At 26.3% G+C, this 17,779-nt stretch overlaps 3 protein-coding genes across 5 annotated transcripts; 1 reads left to right on the top strand and 2 right to left on the bottom strand.

Annotated features, from left to right (window-relative positions):
• Window positions 1-2,643: 2,643 nt before the first annotated feature.
• LOC112683014 (zinc finger protein 300-like) lies at window positions 2,644-5,975 on the top strand. Of its 2 annotated transcripts, none has more exons than XM_025553845.1 (6): window positions 2,644-2,803; window positions 3,030-3,219; window positions 3,312-3,596; window positions 4,131-4,306; window positions 4,376-4,648; window positions 5,591-5,975. In XM_025553845.1, the coding sequence occupies exons 2-6, from the start codon at window positions 3,076-3,078 to the stop codon at window positions 5,736-5,738; spliced, it is 1,026 nt and encodes a 341-aa protein (XP_025409630.1). In that variant the 5' UTR covers window positions 2,644-2,803; window positions 3,030-3,075; the 3' UTR covers window positions 5,739-5,975. The 2 variants fall into 2 exon arrangements, with proteins under 2 accessions (XP_025409630.1, XP_025409631.1); XM_025553846.1 differs by having other exon boundaries at window positions 5,575-5,662.
• A 2,119-nt stretch (window positions 5,976-8,094) lies between these two features.
• LOC112683013 (translation initiation factor eIF-2B subunit delta) lies at window positions 8,095-10,817 on the bottom strand. Of its 2 annotated transcripts, XM_025553843.1 has the most exons (8): window positions 10,489-10,817; window positions 9,728-9,829; window positions 9,535-9,665; window positions 9,363-9,477; window positions 9,126-9,305; window positions 8,922-9,049; window positions 8,426-8,784; window positions 8,096-8,347 (listed from the first exon to the last, which is right to left on the bottom strand). In XM_025553843.1, the coding sequence occupies exons 1-8, from the start codon at window positions 10,702-10,704 to the stop codon at window positions 8,154-8,156; spliced, it is 1,425 nt and encodes a 474-aa protein (XP_025409628.1). In that variant the 5' UTR covers window positions 10,705-10,817; the 3' UTR covers window positions 8,096-8,153. The 2 variants fall into 2 exon arrangements, with proteins under 2 accessions (XP_025409629.1, XP_025409628.1); XM_025553844.1 differs by lacking the exon at window positions 9,728-9,829 and having other exon boundaries at window positions 8,095-8,347.
• Window positions 10,818-12,331: 1,514 nt separating this feature from the next.
• Window positions 12,332-15,481, bottom strand: LOC112683001 (AP-3 complex subunit mu-1). Its single transcript, XM_025553816.1, has 10 exons — window positions 15,135-15,481; window positions 14,873-15,057; window positions 14,693-14,805; window positions 14,506-14,627; window positions 14,284-14,443; window positions 13,244-13,357; window positions 12,955-13,140; window positions 12,736-12,894; window positions 12,623-12,673; window positions 12,332-12,554 (listed from the first exon to the last, which is right to left on the bottom strand). Exons 1-10 carry the CDS (start codon window positions 15,167-15,169, stop codon window positions 12,420-12,422), a joined length of 1,260 nt encoding a protein of 419 aa, XP_025409601.1. The 5' UTR covers window positions 15,170-15,481; the 3' UTR covers window positions 12,332-12,419.
• Window positions 15,482-17,779: the final 2,298 nt, after the last annotated feature.

Below are 17,779 nucleotides of genomic sequence, written 5' to 3'. Positions count from 1 at the left end.
GCTGGTAGATATCCGTATTAGATATTTTGTTTTTGCCCTACTACAGTCTCGCAGATCTGCAATCATTTACTAGATGATAATCATAATAGGTACTAATTCGGATAAAAGCAAAATAAAAATAACCATGACACACAGATACAGCACAGGTAAAGTGATTGATCTTAAGTTTTGGAGAAAAAAGAAATTTGGTGATGGTAATATGCGTTTACTTTTAAACATGCATTTACACAAGAAAGAGATGCTTCAGCTTTTTAATTTTTAAAGCAACTACCGTTTGAATTAAAATATAGGCAACTAAATAAACATTTGGTTGGTATTTTAGCTTACATTTTACGGAGTACCATACAAACTGTTAATTTTTCCCCTCAAACAATGATATAAAATTTCAAAAACTTATGTTCTAGAGTTTTTTTTTATTTAAGCAACTTAGTATTCTGAAAGGTTAAAAAAACACATGAAAACAAAGTTAATTATAATTAGTAATGAAAATAATACATTTAAATCAATATTATACGAACACGCATGTTTTAAAAATAAATTGTAATTTATATAATACATGTATTAAGTATGTAAAATAGTAAAAAAATTATTCGTGCAATTGTTACTGAAAAATAATGTATACTTAAACAATTTAATAAAACTATCATTATATTTTTATTTTTATATAGTTTTATTTGTAAAAAGGTTAACATTATAATTTTACAAAATAATACTAAGTATATATAAATCATGTAATTTTACGTCGTCAAAATGTTGATGGCTACAACCAATCAGAGACGTCTGGAAGGCAAATGGATTTTTATATATAACCAGCATATTCAAATCGTTACTAATGGTCGAGATTTTTTTCATAGTTCATTGATCATTTAACACCTTCTAATCGACAAAAAACGAACAAAGGACTCGAGCACCAGTGATCCACCAACCGTATCATCTTCTGTTTACAACTGATATACCACATACGAACCAGTATAATCGACAACACCATGAACATCCCACTAACACAGCTGGCTTAAAAACTGGTATTTACGTGATATTTTTTTTTTGTCTTTAAATACCTATTAATTTTATTACCTGCTAATTCGTTGCAGATGTATTAATACTCTTAGGTGAAAAATAACTGATTTCACAAATATACACAATACAGTTAATAGGTATCATTTCGTTGTTCCCTACAATTTAAATAATATATATTTTCAAATACTAAATTCACATGAAAAAATATGTAATATATAAAAACAATTAAAATTAATAAACTATTAAAAGAAAATATCACATGGTAAAACTTCCTCAAATTATAACTATCATATGACATCAATAATTTATGAATATATTGTATTTAAAGTGACAATTTTTTCCAATATTAATCCATGAAATGTATTAAATAAACTTATTAAAAAAAAAAAAATCACTACTAAATCTTAGGAATTTAGAATCTTTATATTAATATTTGAACTTTATATAAATATAAGTTTAATCATTATTAAAAAGAAATAAATTAATTATAAAGCACAATATTATATACATTCGTTCATCGTTTTCAAATGAAAACAATTTAAATCCCGCTTTATTATTGTCATCATAACCTTAAAAACGACAATTGCATTCCATGGTAATCGTTTCTTCCAAGGCAATTGACAATGCGAATAAGCAATAAGCGTCTCCGCGCGGGGATACAATCATTTTCGATTTCACTCCGATATTTTCATTGTTCGAAATAATAAGTGTAACACAATGAACGGTAATAGATGACGCCATTAATCGAAGTCTGATTTTCAATTCGTAACCCAAATGAGCGTAAAAATGACCTGTCCTCGGTCATTCGTGATCGAGTATTTTGGAAAATTTAAAAATATATCCCGACAAATACGAATAATTTAATAATAATTATATTTATACTATAGATTAAACCGTCGTACGGTACGATAAAATGGGTTTTAGAGTACACGACATGCCGACTGCACTTTAATAATATTATGAAAAACGGTCATTTATCGTTGGGTTTAATCTTGCGTTTTCCATCGTTCTGCTGAGAACCGATTTTAACCATATAAATACGCGAACAATAATGGAACGGTCGTAATAATAAGTATTATATTCTGCGGGAACACGACGGTAACGATCCGATTCGGAGACGTTATCGGCGAGGGTCACGGCGCTCGCGAGCAGGCGTCGTCGATCGGCATCTTTTTCTCTCTTTCTCTTTCTTTTTTTTTCTCTTCCCGTTCGGAAACCATCATAAACTATATAGGTACCACAGTCTACACTGGTGCCGCCGCCGTCGCCACCGCCACCGCCTCCGCCACCGACCCCCTGCCTTGCCACCGTGACCGCCGCCGTGCCGCCACTGCATTCCTTTCTTCTTTAGTTATCCATACGTACACACATATACATACTTCACTACACCACTGCAGATCGCCGCCGCCGCCGCCGCTACATACATATATTCATTTATAACATATATTACGATAATGTTTATACCTGTACACCTCATATCACGTTAACGTTCCGAGTGTAATATATATGTATATATACATTACATATGTATGATATGTATACATGTATATATCAAAGTATAAATATTTTTTTATGACGGTAAACCGCGATTAGTGTTTTTTTTTTTTTCGTTATTGCACACATTATATCATTATTATTACTATTATTATTATTGTTGTAAAATTGTTGAAACCGTATAATATTATATTATTATTATAGAATGTATCTTGTTGATTAGTTTCTAATCCGAACGGGCTTCCAATCGAACAGCAGACTACTGTATGCGATCACAATAACACAGCTGCAGGTGAGTGGATTTATGTGCTATTCTAGAGTATGTTCAGTAGTTGTCTTCGTTGTCGACGGTTGATAATAATGACTATCGTCCGAGCACTGTTTACGATTAAAAATATGCCGCCGAAGTCAAATGGTTTTTCCGGTTTAATCAGGATTCCATTATTACTAGCCGCTTATATCTGGTTTTTGTTATGATTTTCGTCATTATTCGTTTGGTTGTCTGTTCATCCCTTTAGGACATTAAATCATGTTTGTGAGTTAGACGGCTTACTACCCTACGACATGCAGCAAACACAACAACACTTCTCGGCTACAGAATACGAATTACAACAGCAACAGCCGCAGTACTTAGGAAAACATGATGCTGCTGTCAAGTACATGCAACAACTTGGACTCCACAAGCAGAACATCAAAGTTGATTCTGAGGTGTGCAACTTGGTTTCTAAACACTTCACTCTCTTAGCATTTTTTTTATAGTTATGGGTAACATTTAATTCTATGTCATATTGCTGTTACAGATAAGACCCTGCTTAGTTGCCGATAATGTGATTAGTGATCAAAATAGCAGTTGTGGTAGTCCACCTTTATCCATTGTTGTTAATGGTGATGAACAACATGGGTCTAGTACTCCAGTACCCACATCTACATCAGTATCACGATCTAAACCTCAAGCTTGTCGAATATGCGGACGTGTTCTAGCTTCTACTTCATCTTATTATGTACATCTCAAATCACATTCAAACAACAAACCTTATCGTTGCACACAGTGTGAAGCGTGTTTTTGTCGTAAACCATATTTAGAAGTAAGTACATCTTATACAATTTATAGCGTTTCTTTGATTTTAATATATAGCATCAAACAAATAATTATTTAATAACTTATTATTACCTTGGACAAATATTTAGGTGTGGAAATAAATCAATGGTAAAAAAAAGTACTAAACATATTATATATATATATATATATATATATATATATTTTTTCTATTTTATTTATTTTATTTGGTATGTTTTATGTCAAAATCAGAATATATAACCATATTACAAAATATCATTAACTAAACCAACTGAATTTTTGCATTACTTATATAATATGTAATGAATTTAAAATTATAAATATTAATTTATAATATAAAACATGTCTAACTACATTTTAGTATTGTTTTGTTATTTGTTTTTAAATATCTATAGCATTACCATAAGTATATAGTATAAGTACTTTTATCATATAAAGTAATTTAAATAATTAATATATAATGTATTGTTTAGTAATAAGCTATAACCTGAATTTATTTTGTCATTTTTAAATTTCCAAACCATGTGTACTATTTTTCTAGGTCCATATGAGAACTCATACTGGTGAGCGACCTTATCAATGTAATTTGTGCCTAAAGAAGTTCTCTCAAAAGAGTAGTCTCAACATTCATAAAAGAGTTCATACAGGCGAGCGTCCCTATTCATGTGACATTTGTAAGAAAACATTTGCAGTTAAAAGCTATGTTATTTCTCATAAGTATGTATTTTAATATAATTTTACAGTGATTAATATTTTTTGACTATAATTATTATTTAATGAAATTAGATGGAGTCATATGACTGAAAAACCATTTGTATGTGAGCAATGTCAGTTATCATTTAATTCTAAGATCCAATTCGTAACGCACCTTAGATCTCATGACTTGGGGCCTGCACATTGTTGTCAATTTTGTGGTAAAGCTTTTGTGAAAGGATGCTTTTTAGTCAGACACATCAATAAAGTCCACCGATTCAATGTCGCTGCAGCTGCAGCAGCTACTGACCATGAGCCAGTACATAGTTCCTACATGCAATCAGAAACTAACTATTCTAGCATAAGGTATTAATTTATGATTACCATGGAATTTCAGGCAAATATATTAAGGCTTCTAATTTACTTATAAAAGAAAATTATTTAATTTAAAAAAAAAAGAGAGATTAATGCTGTTGTTTTAAGTAAATTTTAAAATTAATTTTAAACAACTATAATAACACACTTAATTAAAAATAATACAGAATTTTTTTTTTTTATATAAATCCATCATAATCAAGTAAATAATTTCTGAAAGACACATATAATAATGTAGATTATTTGAAGTAAATTTTAAAATTAAAGATAAATTGTTACAATTGTTGCATTTTGTGTAAGATTGATTAGTAGCTAATTCTTTGATTGTTTTTTATTTTATTTTTTCCAGCTATAGTTTATCAGAAATTTAAAATAAACTAAATATATATGTAAATTTAACATCAGAAATTTAAAATGTTAAATTTACAAGAATTTTATTTATTTTCGTTGTGTATTTAATAATTTACTAATTTATAATGCTTGAAAATAAAATAATATCATTTTTAACAGTTTATCAGTTTGTTAGTGTTAAAATTAGTTATAATAAATAATTTATACTATATAATATACTGACAATTATAAATGATAATTAATAATATTGTATTATAAATAAAATGTATCAACTAAATTAAATTAATAATAAAATGATTCCTTTAAAACAAAAATTATTACCATGATGAATAGTAATTGATGTTAATGTGAAGATATACTTAAAAATGAGTAAATATAAATATTAATAAATAGTAAATATAATTCACATAAAAAGTACCCATTAACACATACATCTGTGTTTAATAATATTAAATTAAACATTTATTTTGTACTTCCAATAAAATATTTTTATTTTAAATATTTAAAAAGTGAATTGAGTAAAAAGCCTATATTATTTTAGTACACTAATAAACATTTTATGATAGTTCAAAACGTTTCTAGATTTGATCCTCGTGAAATCAGTATATTACCAACTACCAAGAATGGACCTCGTTTTTTGGGGCCTCCACCGCATAATACAGATGGTCCACCACCATTAACTCACCTGACTCCCATGATGTTGGGTCCACCGCAGAACACACGGGCATAAACCTATTTCTTCTATATTTAATTAGTAGGTACTTTTAAAAAATATTAGAAAGTGTTAATATTAGTCTTGTTTTATTAGGTATTAAGTATTAGATTTACAATTAAGTTATTAAACATCTTCAAACATTAATAATGTCATCACTTTTGTGGTAATTGATTCTTCATACTTGTTTAATAACACAAAATATTTTTTTTATTAAATTATATGTATATACAGATTATATAATTTTACATTAAAATGATATGTAAAGATAAATCTTTGTATATGTGGACTTTGTAATTTCAAATATTATTTGATAAAAATATTTGCCCATAGTGCAATAAAAACAAAAGAATATTACTTTTAAATTAATAACTTAATTTAAAATATGTATTTTTTTGATTAAATTTGATGAGTCATTCTTATATGTTTTGCCTAGTCTTAACATAATTTTAGGCATTCATTTAGAAGAATAAATACTGTCAATTTATATTTGCTTATATATTTTTATTATGATAACTTTTTTTTTATAATCCCAAAGTTTTTTGTGATGAAATCTCGCTTCTTTTTTTGTTTATTTTGAAAATTATATTATATTCCTAATTATTCTTGCCGTTGCTACCCAAGAGGCATTCTATGTACAAAATTATGCCATAATAATACATTCTAAGATAAAATTCAAAATTTGCAATTACATAACTAATTTATACTTAATTGTTATAATTTAGTAATTGAGTTTCTTTTCTTTTTCTTTTACATATTTTTGTATTCATTTAATTTATTATAGAAGAATATTTGTGTCACATAATTTTAGTGGCCTAGATCAATAATTAGATTTACTACGATCAAATTAAATACAGGTTAGATATATTTTTATATATTAAAAGCAAATTTAATTTTCTTAGAAATTTCACAATTACTATTATATATTATTGAAGTATTATTAGAAAGATAAACACAAAACAAATATTATTACCAAAAACATAAATTAAAAAGAAGAAATTAATTTATAATATTATTTTAAGCATAATGTTTACTAGGTTCCTGATAAAATCTTTTTAAGAGTATAATAAATAATTATTATTGAAATCATATTTTTTTTTAATATTTGTAGAATTCTAATTGAAAATAATTGGCAATAAAACGTCGAGAATATAGGAATTATAAATGATTAGTATTAAATTTACATAATCTTAAAAAAAAAAGTGAATGTGCTTGGAAAACTATGTACGATATTTCAAAAGTGCTTTGTAAATTTGATGCAATATTTACAATTAAATTTATGTCTACATGTATATTAAATAAAAATTAGGCTTGTGTGTTTTATGTATGTATAAAGTATATTTATACAAATATAAATATAGACATAGAGTTACAGACTAGAACTGTTGTTTAAATTATTCATAAATAATATTATTTGTGGAACAACAACCAGAGAAATCAAGTGAGGCAATTGAAAATATTTATATATTTACTATAAATTATTGTTACACCGTAACCCTATATTTTGTGAATGTTTTTTTTTTTTTTTTTTTTGTAATCTGAGTGCATGATTAGGGTGATGACATATGTTTATTAATCAAAGATCGCAGTTGGTTATATTATTTCATTAAGTTAATATTATAGTAAAATAGATTGTCTGGTGTATGTGTATAATAATGTAAAAAAAAAAAATCAGCATTAAATTAAGAATATATTTTCGTTGTTTTTCATATCAATTTATTATTAGTCCTTTTTTTTTTTTTTGGATTTTTAATGTTTTCATAAGAAACACGAATTTGCCCTGTATAAAGTAATATATTTTCCATGTAAAATTAAAATAGTACCAGTTTTTAGTTCCTGGGAGTTAATTTTTATTTCATTTTGAGGATTGTATAAAACAGATTTTATTAAAAATCTAGTTTTAAATTTTGTATACTATAATTTGTGAAATTAAATAAATCTAGCATATTTTTGGTACATTGGTGTATTTATTATTTTTTTTTTCAATATCACCAATGCCAGAATGTAGTAAATAAGACAACAAAGAAATAATATACCTACATTATGAACAAATTTTTAATAACTTGTATTATACAATTTAGTTTAAGAATCGATTCTAATATTTCTTACTTTTGTAAAAATTACCTTTTTTTTAATTATATATATTATATGACTCGTATTCATTGAATTATTATTATTACTATTAGATTGTTCCAAACCAAAAATTGTTACCCGAAATTTACTGTTATTTCAAAACAGAATATTTAGCTTATTACATTGCATTAAAATAGTATTTGGGGTCAACTGATTGTCAAAAAGGTCAATAACATTTATACTCTGAATATTGTACAACAAAAACAAATTATATTTGTAATCTTATTAAAAATCAATATAAGTTGAAAAAATATATACATATTCTTATTTATTTTTTGCTGTTCATGTTAGTCAGACTTTTCATTTGTTAAGTATTCCATAATCATTTGGTCGTACCCTCAAAACAACTGGAACACTAGTACATGGTAATATAGCGATTTCTGTGACTACAGCTGTTACTAGATCTGAAGTAGTCACATCGTATCTTAGACATAACGGAATTAAATATCGATTGTTTAACCATTGTTCTTTGGGCATAACATCATTTTCATTACCTAAATTTAATTAAAAAACAATCAAACTTTAACATGGTAATTCATACTTAATGATTTCTGTATAGAAAGAGAACATACCAAGTTCATTAAAAACAATTGAATCTGTTTGTACACGTTCCGTAAACTTATATGTTTCACAACAAACTAATACAGGCACATTGAAATACTTGGCAATCAAAGCTATTTGAGAACTACCCGCTCGGCCCATGACGTAGCCATTAGCTAGTAGTGCATGTGCACCTAACAGTACCTTTGTTGCTCTAGTCATAATAAAACTAGTCGCCGAAAGTAGTACATAAGTGCATTTAATATTGTTATGTACAAGACGATGTAACAATTGACGACCTTCATACCATGGTGCAGAGTCAACCACAATTACACTGAACTTTTTGTTATTAGAGTAAGCTTCCGTCAATATCCGTTCAATTAAAGAAGAACTAAAAGCAAATTAATTTAATTTTTAAAAAATTAATTTTATATACAATTATTTAGACAAAAAAATAAAAAAATTATTAATTGTGGAAATTGTGGAAAATGGAAAAATAATGTACTAAATAAACTTGTTTTTTCTTACTATCCATAAGTTAGTATAACATCTTCATCAGCAATTTTATTTTGAGCTGCAATACAAATTGCCTTTCCAGCCATATGAATTTGAACATAAATATAATTATTTATAATATTTTCTAATTTATCTTTAGCCTGAAATAACAACATTTTTAATGTATTCTTATAAAATAATAAAATCATGTAATAATGAAACTCAAAATAACCATACATGTCCATCCGAAATATTAGTTGGTAATCTCTTTACATGCCACATAATATATTTATGTGCATTACTCATGGATACAGAAAATGGCCGACAAGCCATAAGATGATCAATGGCTGGACCCAAGTGTTCTTCGAATGATCGAGAAAACTGTTTGTGTTCAGGTGTAAGAAAATCTGATATTGTCTACAGCAAATATGTAAGTAAAATATGAAGTGTTAAAGGATAGTAATTTCAACATACTTGTCTAAGTGCGTACAAGAAGGCAAGACATCTAGCATTTGAACCGGCTACCACACAATTCCTCATTTGAACCCCCAGCTTTATAAAAGAAGGATGTACTTTGCCAGAATTTATCCTATAAAAATAAACATTATAAAATTTTTTTAATAAGTAAACAATGTTTAAAATATACTTTAATTTATTTTCCATCAGCAAAGACACTGAATCAGTATAAAGATGGTTGAAAAGTTTAACTTTATGTGTCATTGTTCCTAAAGGTTTTTTTGCTAGATTTACTGATTTAATATCTTTTACTTCTTCAACCTTAAGAGAAAATATACAAAATAATTATAAAATTGATTAGTAAATTAAACTTGTTTAAGTACTTTTTTATCAATATTATTTTCCTTATTTTTAATGTTAATTGTTTTTTTAGAAGCTTCTGTTTTTTGAGTAAGTTGTTTCTTGGGTACTGCCTTAGGAAGATTCTAAGATATATAAAGATTAATTGATAAAAATTAATTTTCAAAGGTAATAATTCATTGTACAATAGTAAAATAATCGCGCAACCATGACACCAACAGAGTGGAAAATTTCTCTACTAAAAAATAAAATAAAAAGAATTTACATAAAATAAATTAAATTATAATTATGAGAACACAATCATTCAAATTAGCTGTATTTAAATTTTAGGGTATATACTTTATAGATATCACATTGTTATATAAAAATTATTAATAATAAAACTATAAAAGATTGATATTATTTAAATTACTTTAAATTATAATGAAACAAGTACATATTAATAATGTGATAAAATTAATTTTATATTGTTGATATATATATTTTTATATAAAAATTATAATTTTTTTTCTAGTATAAGAGGATAATTTTAATCAATTTTAACAATAAGCTTAAACTTCAGCTCAAACAAATAAAACACTTCTAAACAACACTATGTATCATGATGTGCAGATATAATTCTGTTATTTAGGTTTCAACAATATTGAAACCAATACAAAAAAAAGTTCATAATGTTACAAATATATAATACTAAGTTGTTGCTGTATCATTATTTAATAAAACAGTTTAAATATATAGGTTATTCAGATCAATAGAAACTTACATTTTCTTATAATGTACTCACTGTTTTCGGTTTTGGTATTTTAGCAGGTTCATTAGCATTAGTATATTTAGATTGTTCAGAAGATGAATTTTTGTTTTTATGTTGATTTTCTTGATCGAAACCATCAGATTTTTGTTTTTCAAGTGCAGCTTTCTTTCGTTCTTGTTTAGCTGCTCGCTTAGCTTTTCGTTCGGCCTCAACCTCTTCTCTTGTCTTATCAATCGGTGGCTTGTCCATCACAATAACTTATTTTTCTTTTTCATAGAATACCTATTTGTTTAGTGTATAACCACTATTCGTAATATAATCGGATTAAGGAATCCACGAAGACACATAACTATTTCAAATAATAATTTTAATTAGATAAGTTAAATGATAACATTTATGGCATGTTACAAAGAGATTATAACCATATTTTCAATTTCTTTGTACGAAGTCATGGTAAAATTCCTCGCTTTTTGATGACATTAAATTTAAATACTTTTGAAAAAAAATCACCAAATCTCGGTATTTTATCGCCTCAATATCTACCACATTTTCCAATTTTTCGAACCAAAATAAAAATCTAAGATGATACTCGTTATACCAAAGACCTATTAACTAAACAACTTCAGATTTATGCATTATACTGCTCTAATAAATACGTTGAGGGATTGCCAACAAATGATGAATTTGTGAATTCGATAATCAATATAAGTGCAAATAGTGTTTGCAATTTTAGGGGGCTCAGGTCTATATTGGATGCTATTTTGTCAAAACCCCTAGTGAAATCATTAATTTTTGGGGGCTAAACAGTACCGTCTTAAGCTATGTAGCTTCCTTGAAGCATTTTAAAATATGCCACCCTTAAGAAAATTATAATTATATATTTTTTATTTGATGTTAATCCTCAAAAATTTGCCACCCTGGGCAATTGCCCCTTCTTGCCCCCCATTAAACGCGGCTCTGGGGCTAAGCCTCCCAGCCACCCCTATTACGTCTATGGTTGTCATAATGATTTAAAAACGTCAATTGCATGAAATCAGCAAGGTTTTGGGTATTTAAATATAGATTAAATAATTAATTTTTTTTTGTGTTTAAATATATTAAGATGTTTTATAATTTACCAAACTGATTAGTGTAGTTCAGTTAATAATGATATTAGAAAACATAATACTTATGTAGAATTCCATTAAGTTTATAAGCATTTACGTCAACATCCAAATCTATTTTTAAATTTTTAATAAATTTCGTATTTATTGTTATTGCTAAATGATATATTGCTATTATCATAATTCCTATAGATATTTGTGAGGTACTTATTTTTTTTTAAATATTTTATTTTATTAAAATGCTGATAGAGCTTGTTTCCTCATTTAACTTCACATATTAAAGCTTCCCTTAAATATATGCAAGTTATAAAACTTGCATTTACTTAATACATTAATAGGATGAAAACATTTTCAGTACCTATTTAAACAAGTAAATGTTATGTTAATAATGAATATCATTAAGATAATCAAGTTAATTTTTAAACCATAACATAAAAATCAATGTAAAAAACAAAAACAATACAATTTAGAGAATCCAAAAGTAACAACTATATATTTTAATAAATAATTTATTAAACAAAATAAAATAAAAATTGTATGTTACATAGAATATTTTTTAATTATTTATTTATATGACATAATTTCACTATTAACTATTAATGAATAATTAAATAATCAATGTTTATAATTGACATAAGATTCAAAGTATTTAATTAAAATTAGAATTAAAAAACAATTTTAAAACATAAACAATCAAGGTTATATGGTATTTGCTTGAACAATTTTTAAAATTATTATTAACACATTAAATACATAATGGAAAGCCATAATAACAGTATAATATGTTTTTATATACTTAATTTTTAAAAACACAAATATACAAATATTTGCATAAAAAAATATATTTCATTGGTGTACAAATTACATCCTAACTTGAAATTTTCCTGCTTTTGTAATGTATTTAACGCCTTTAAACGGCTTGTATTTTTCTCCATACATATCAAGGCGATTAACTTTTAATCCAGATAATGCTAATTGATTTATGGTAAATTTTACCTAAAAAAATTAAAAAAAAAACATGTAAAAACTATTGTTAAATTTTTATTAAGTTCAATAATACATACATTAATAACTGGATTTGAATCCGTAACAACTGGACTGACTGGTAGACTTATCTGAAGAAAAAAAAAATTAAATATTTATTAGTAATAACAATGATTTAGGCAAATATTCTTACAGTTCCTCTTATATTTGGAAGCTTAGTAGTTTCAATTCGTCCAACTTCCCATGTCAATACTTTAGAAACTGGATCAAATGAATGTTTACCCTGATTGGGAATAAGTGTACAATTTAATACACTTTTTGGCATAGGTACCTCTATTACTACATTTTCAATCTAAAAATATTTATTGAACATAAATACAATTAATATTTTAACTATAATTAAAGTATTTACTGTTCTTCCTAATGTTTGTTTTGGTCCAACAGTAATATCAAGACGACCACTACCAGTAGTAGTTTCTTTTAATGCAAGTGTGTGTCGTATATAAATTGGAATGGCCACTATTCCTTGTGACCCAATATGGTATGACATTAAACGGAAATTACCATCTGGAGGAATGAATGATAAAATTCTTTCTGACTAATAAGAAAACAAAAATATTATTACATAAAAATTATTATTACATTACTCTATAAATTATGGTATGAATATCATAATTTATAATAATTTCTATCATCTTTACCTCCCATCTTTTAAACCTAACACATGGATGGAAGCTCACATCATCAAAAAGTCGAGGATTCATGAATGATAATGAGAGGTCTGGCATGCCAGTTAGTTTAATGCTGCAATCAATCTTGAAAAAATATATACAACTTATTGTTAGTAGATTTTTTAAATACTTAATAAATTAATACATTTTTGCTTATTATTTATACATTACAATTATGTTAAATTATAAATTAAAAATAAAAATATTTTCATAATAAGAATTTTTCACAAAGATCTTTAACAAATTGAAATAGCTATAATCATAATCTCTACTTTTTGTCTAGAACATTTCAACAATGCCATTTTAGCAATAAACCATTTCAGCGACATGCTATTATGATTTAAAATTTTATCTCAAGATCATCAATATCTGTGTGTAAACAAATTGAATATCTATCTTTACATTAGCATCACCTAAATGTTCAAGTACATAGTAAATAAAATTATTGTATAAAAATTTCTCTATCTTTATTTGTCTTAATATTTATTTTATACAACATTTTGAAATAAAAAACGTATAAGTTAAAAGTTCAAACATATAATAATCATATTGTAAAAATCAATAACATTTGATGATTCAAGGTTTATTTTGATACAATTTTATACACGACCATTCACCGAATCAACAGATCGATAAATTGGCTAAATGATTTATCACTGAAACGGCATCACTGAATTGTTCCATTCCCCTATTTTCTAGTATTTCAATATTTTCATGAAAATGATTGTTAGTATCATTAAAATATTTTCTCTAAGTACTTTAAAAAGGTAAATTTTATACTTATACATTTATATAATTAAACTATACTTCATAAGATATTATTTATGGAATAATAATATCATACTTACTCTATTAAAATTTTAAAATTTTAATTTATCAACTTTTAAAATAAATTATTATCGTATAGTAAAATACTTTAATATTTTTGATATAACTATTTTAGTTTTTCTATACAAATAATATTTTAACCATCGTTGGTACAAAATTATTTAAAATTTAAAATATCTTACATATCCTTGAATTTCAGCAAATACTGTAGCTCCACCTTTATCAATAATAGCGTCTACTTCTTCTATTACATCAAAGTAAGCTTCATTATTTGTATACTTTACACCTGATCTTCTCCATGGAACATTGGATAACTGACCACTTGGTAATATAGCACTAACACTGAAAAACATAAATAAATTTATTTACTTAATTTTTGGATTAATTACAGCATAAATTATTACTTTGATTTTCCTGTGACAGAATTAGCAATTGTCCGCAGAATATTTGGAGGTTTAATAAGCTCTTTTAGAATGTTTGATTCCGTAGCTAATGGGAAACCATTATCTAACATTTCATCCAAAAGCTAATAATAATCAAAAATCAATAGCAATTAAGTAAAAATTTAACAACATGACAAAGGTAACTTACTTCATATACAACTACATAATTGTCTTTTACAACATTTTCAGAACATTCTGAAAAGTAATCCTCAAATGTATCAACTACTCTGTGAAGAAATTCAATGACAAATAATGGTGGTACTACAGCAAAAAATATTATTTAATTTTATTACAAATGAAATTATTATTGCTTTTGAGATTAACAAACCTTCAGTCATGCAAACAGCAACAAAATAAAGACCACATCGGTAGATACTGATCAGATAATGATGTGGTGTAGCTATAACTGGAGGAATGTCTTCTGGATTGATAGCTTTCCTATGTTGATCAAAAAAATAATCACATACTGATCGTGAAATAATACTTTTCCAATGTTTTTCAATGAACACATCACTGTATACAGAACCATTACAAAGTAAATGAGATTAATGTATAGGTAGCTCGTAACTGTAATTATTAAATGTACTTACCAAGCCGAGTTTATAATAAATAAACTATGAATCATTGTTGTAAATAATTATTTTCCAACACTGTACTAATTAATTATGATTAAAATATTGTTACAACGAATTAATGAGATCATAAATTACTTATTCACTAAGTAGTAGATATTGAAATGTAAAATAGTTATGCATTCTTTAATCGAAACGAAATTTATAAAAATGTTATCCGGACTCTAAAAGGACCTATTAATTCTTAGCGATATTATCTGATAACTCGAAAATTTGATATAACTTAAAGACGTTATCATATTATAATTATTATTAAAATGCACATTTTGTAAATTTGTGGACCTCCATTCTTTCATATCGTTCCTTAATTTAAAATTATTACAAAAATACAGAATTACAGAATATCTACTACTAAGTTATTTCTGTCGTTTTTGGAAATCAAAGTTAAGAGTTATTTAGTTATTTCAATTTTATAATCGATTATTGCCTGCACCACGCACAGATATATATCTGTGGCACCACGTGTCATATTTTATAATCGATATCAAAGTACAATTTTAATAACCTATACAAAAAATATAAAATATCACGCAGACTAGAAAAATATCTTACATTTATTAAACCTTATACTACAATACAGTTTCGACAAAACATTATGTATATCGTCTCGCAATACTTTTTACGCCCATAAATATTTCAAAAACTTTTTACCGCGGACCTATGTTACCTAAATGTAACATAATTTACTCAACATGATCATTTAACTTATTTTCAGTTATCCTATAGTTTTGACGGTTAAGACTTAACTAAAACATAAATAATGTAATCTGTTTGTACATAAAATATTGAAAAAACGCTAATCGGAGTAAACAATCCAAACATAATTCAATGTCTATTTGAATCCCAGATTGTAATTTGTAAAAATAGGTTTCCTTCTAACATTTCCCATATGAATAAATTGCATGTATATTACATTTTATTAATTATGTCCAACAATCAAGAAAACATTGAAAGTAACAGAATTCCAGTTTCCGGGACTCGGAAATCATAAACTAATGAAACAAAAACCTTAAAAATAATTTTAATCCTTGAGGACTCAAAAAAAAAAAAAAATGGTATTGTGATCTGTTGATCTAAACATTTAATTTTCTCTTTAAAACTCTTTAACTCAAGTCTATAAGTGTCACAAACAGTGGCACCCTATCTCCCTAATAAGCAATGTTAAAACAATAGTTTAAATGGGTTGGGTGATCTTGGACCTTCTCTCTAATGGTCATTATGATCATCTAGGGACCTACAGTGGCTAGAAATGTTAATTTATATCCCCCACGGGTTTGGTTGGAATATTTTTGTTGTACAGTATCTTTTGAAAAATATATTTGACAATTTTACTTTTTTTTAGAGTTCGGCGTCACTGGTCACTGACGGGATGTTTATAACCCAGGCACGTACACAAAACAATATTTTGGGAAGGGTTTTAAACTGTGCATTTTCATAATTATATAATATTATTACCAATTTTACTATAAAAAAACATATTTACCTATTCATTTTCGTGAATTTTGGGAGGGGTTTGAACTCCTTGTGTACATGCCTACCCACAACACCTATACTTAATATACATTTCTGACCAACTTAATTGAATATTTAACATAGAAAAATAAAAATAAATAAAAAACTCGGGACACTAATTCAACTCTATTAATTTACACATTGGTAAACATAAATTAGTGATACTATTAAAATACTGTCTGACACTATAATATCATATTGGCACGTTGATGAATAATTGACTTGGAAGTGGTCCAAACACAAAATCATAAATAATAATTTCCGACCGTGCAAATTCTCAGAAAAAGCTGAACAAATATTTTAAAGTTTTTTTTAGTTTCTCAATGTTTGATTGTTGTTCTGCTGACAATAAATACCTAACTACCTACTTCTAAAATCAATACTACTCTGCTAACTAGAAAGCAGTCTAGACGGTCAAATGTAAACTCCTACACTAATAATCTTTTAAAATGTTTACCTGAAAATCAAAGATATTGTAATCTCCTACATAAAATTTTTCCCTTTATAAAATTGGGTATTTAAATTCTCAATATTGAAGTTTTCATTATTTCCTCCAAAATTGTGGTCTTCTAATGATGCTACTAATGCATGTGAATCATTTAATAGATTTAATAGTAGTTTTTATCATTATCATCCAAATATCTATTTATTCGTGAAAGTTTTGAAAGATATACAGACCGAAACATACATTCATATTAGAAGCAGTCATACAACACAACGCAGACAGACAAAAACTATTTCTAAATATAAATTTTTACTTAATCAAAAAGATAAATATATTCGAAGAGAAATTTCACGTTTAGTGTTAATCTCCAAAGTAAAAATATACATAAATGATTATGACTTAGTATTGCTTTACTGAAATTTTTATTATTTTTTTCAAAAAATTTTGTTTTTAACGTATGTGATTTTGACTATTGTTTTATTAACATTTATATTATATTTTTCAATCAATTTTTATTTTATTTGTTAATATATTGCAAGCCTGATATTTTTTACAGCAACACGAGCGGTATTAATTTTTGTAGGAGTTAACACTATCTTTTGTAGGAGTTTACCATTCCCCGTCTAGACAGTCCAGGCCCGGATCC

The sequence above is a fragment of the Sipha flava genome, unplaced genomic scaffold (genome assembly GCF_003268045.1).
Source record: "Sipha flava isolate LNK unplaced genomic scaffold, YSA_version1 217_pilon_pilon, whole genome shotgun sequence".
Lineage (NCBI taxonomy): Eukaryota > Metazoa > Arthropoda > Insecta > Hemiptera > Aphididae > Sipha > Sipha flava.
The sequence above is the reverse complement of the archived record's forward strand: the minus strand, read 5'-3'. Positions and strand labels throughout refer to the sequence as shown.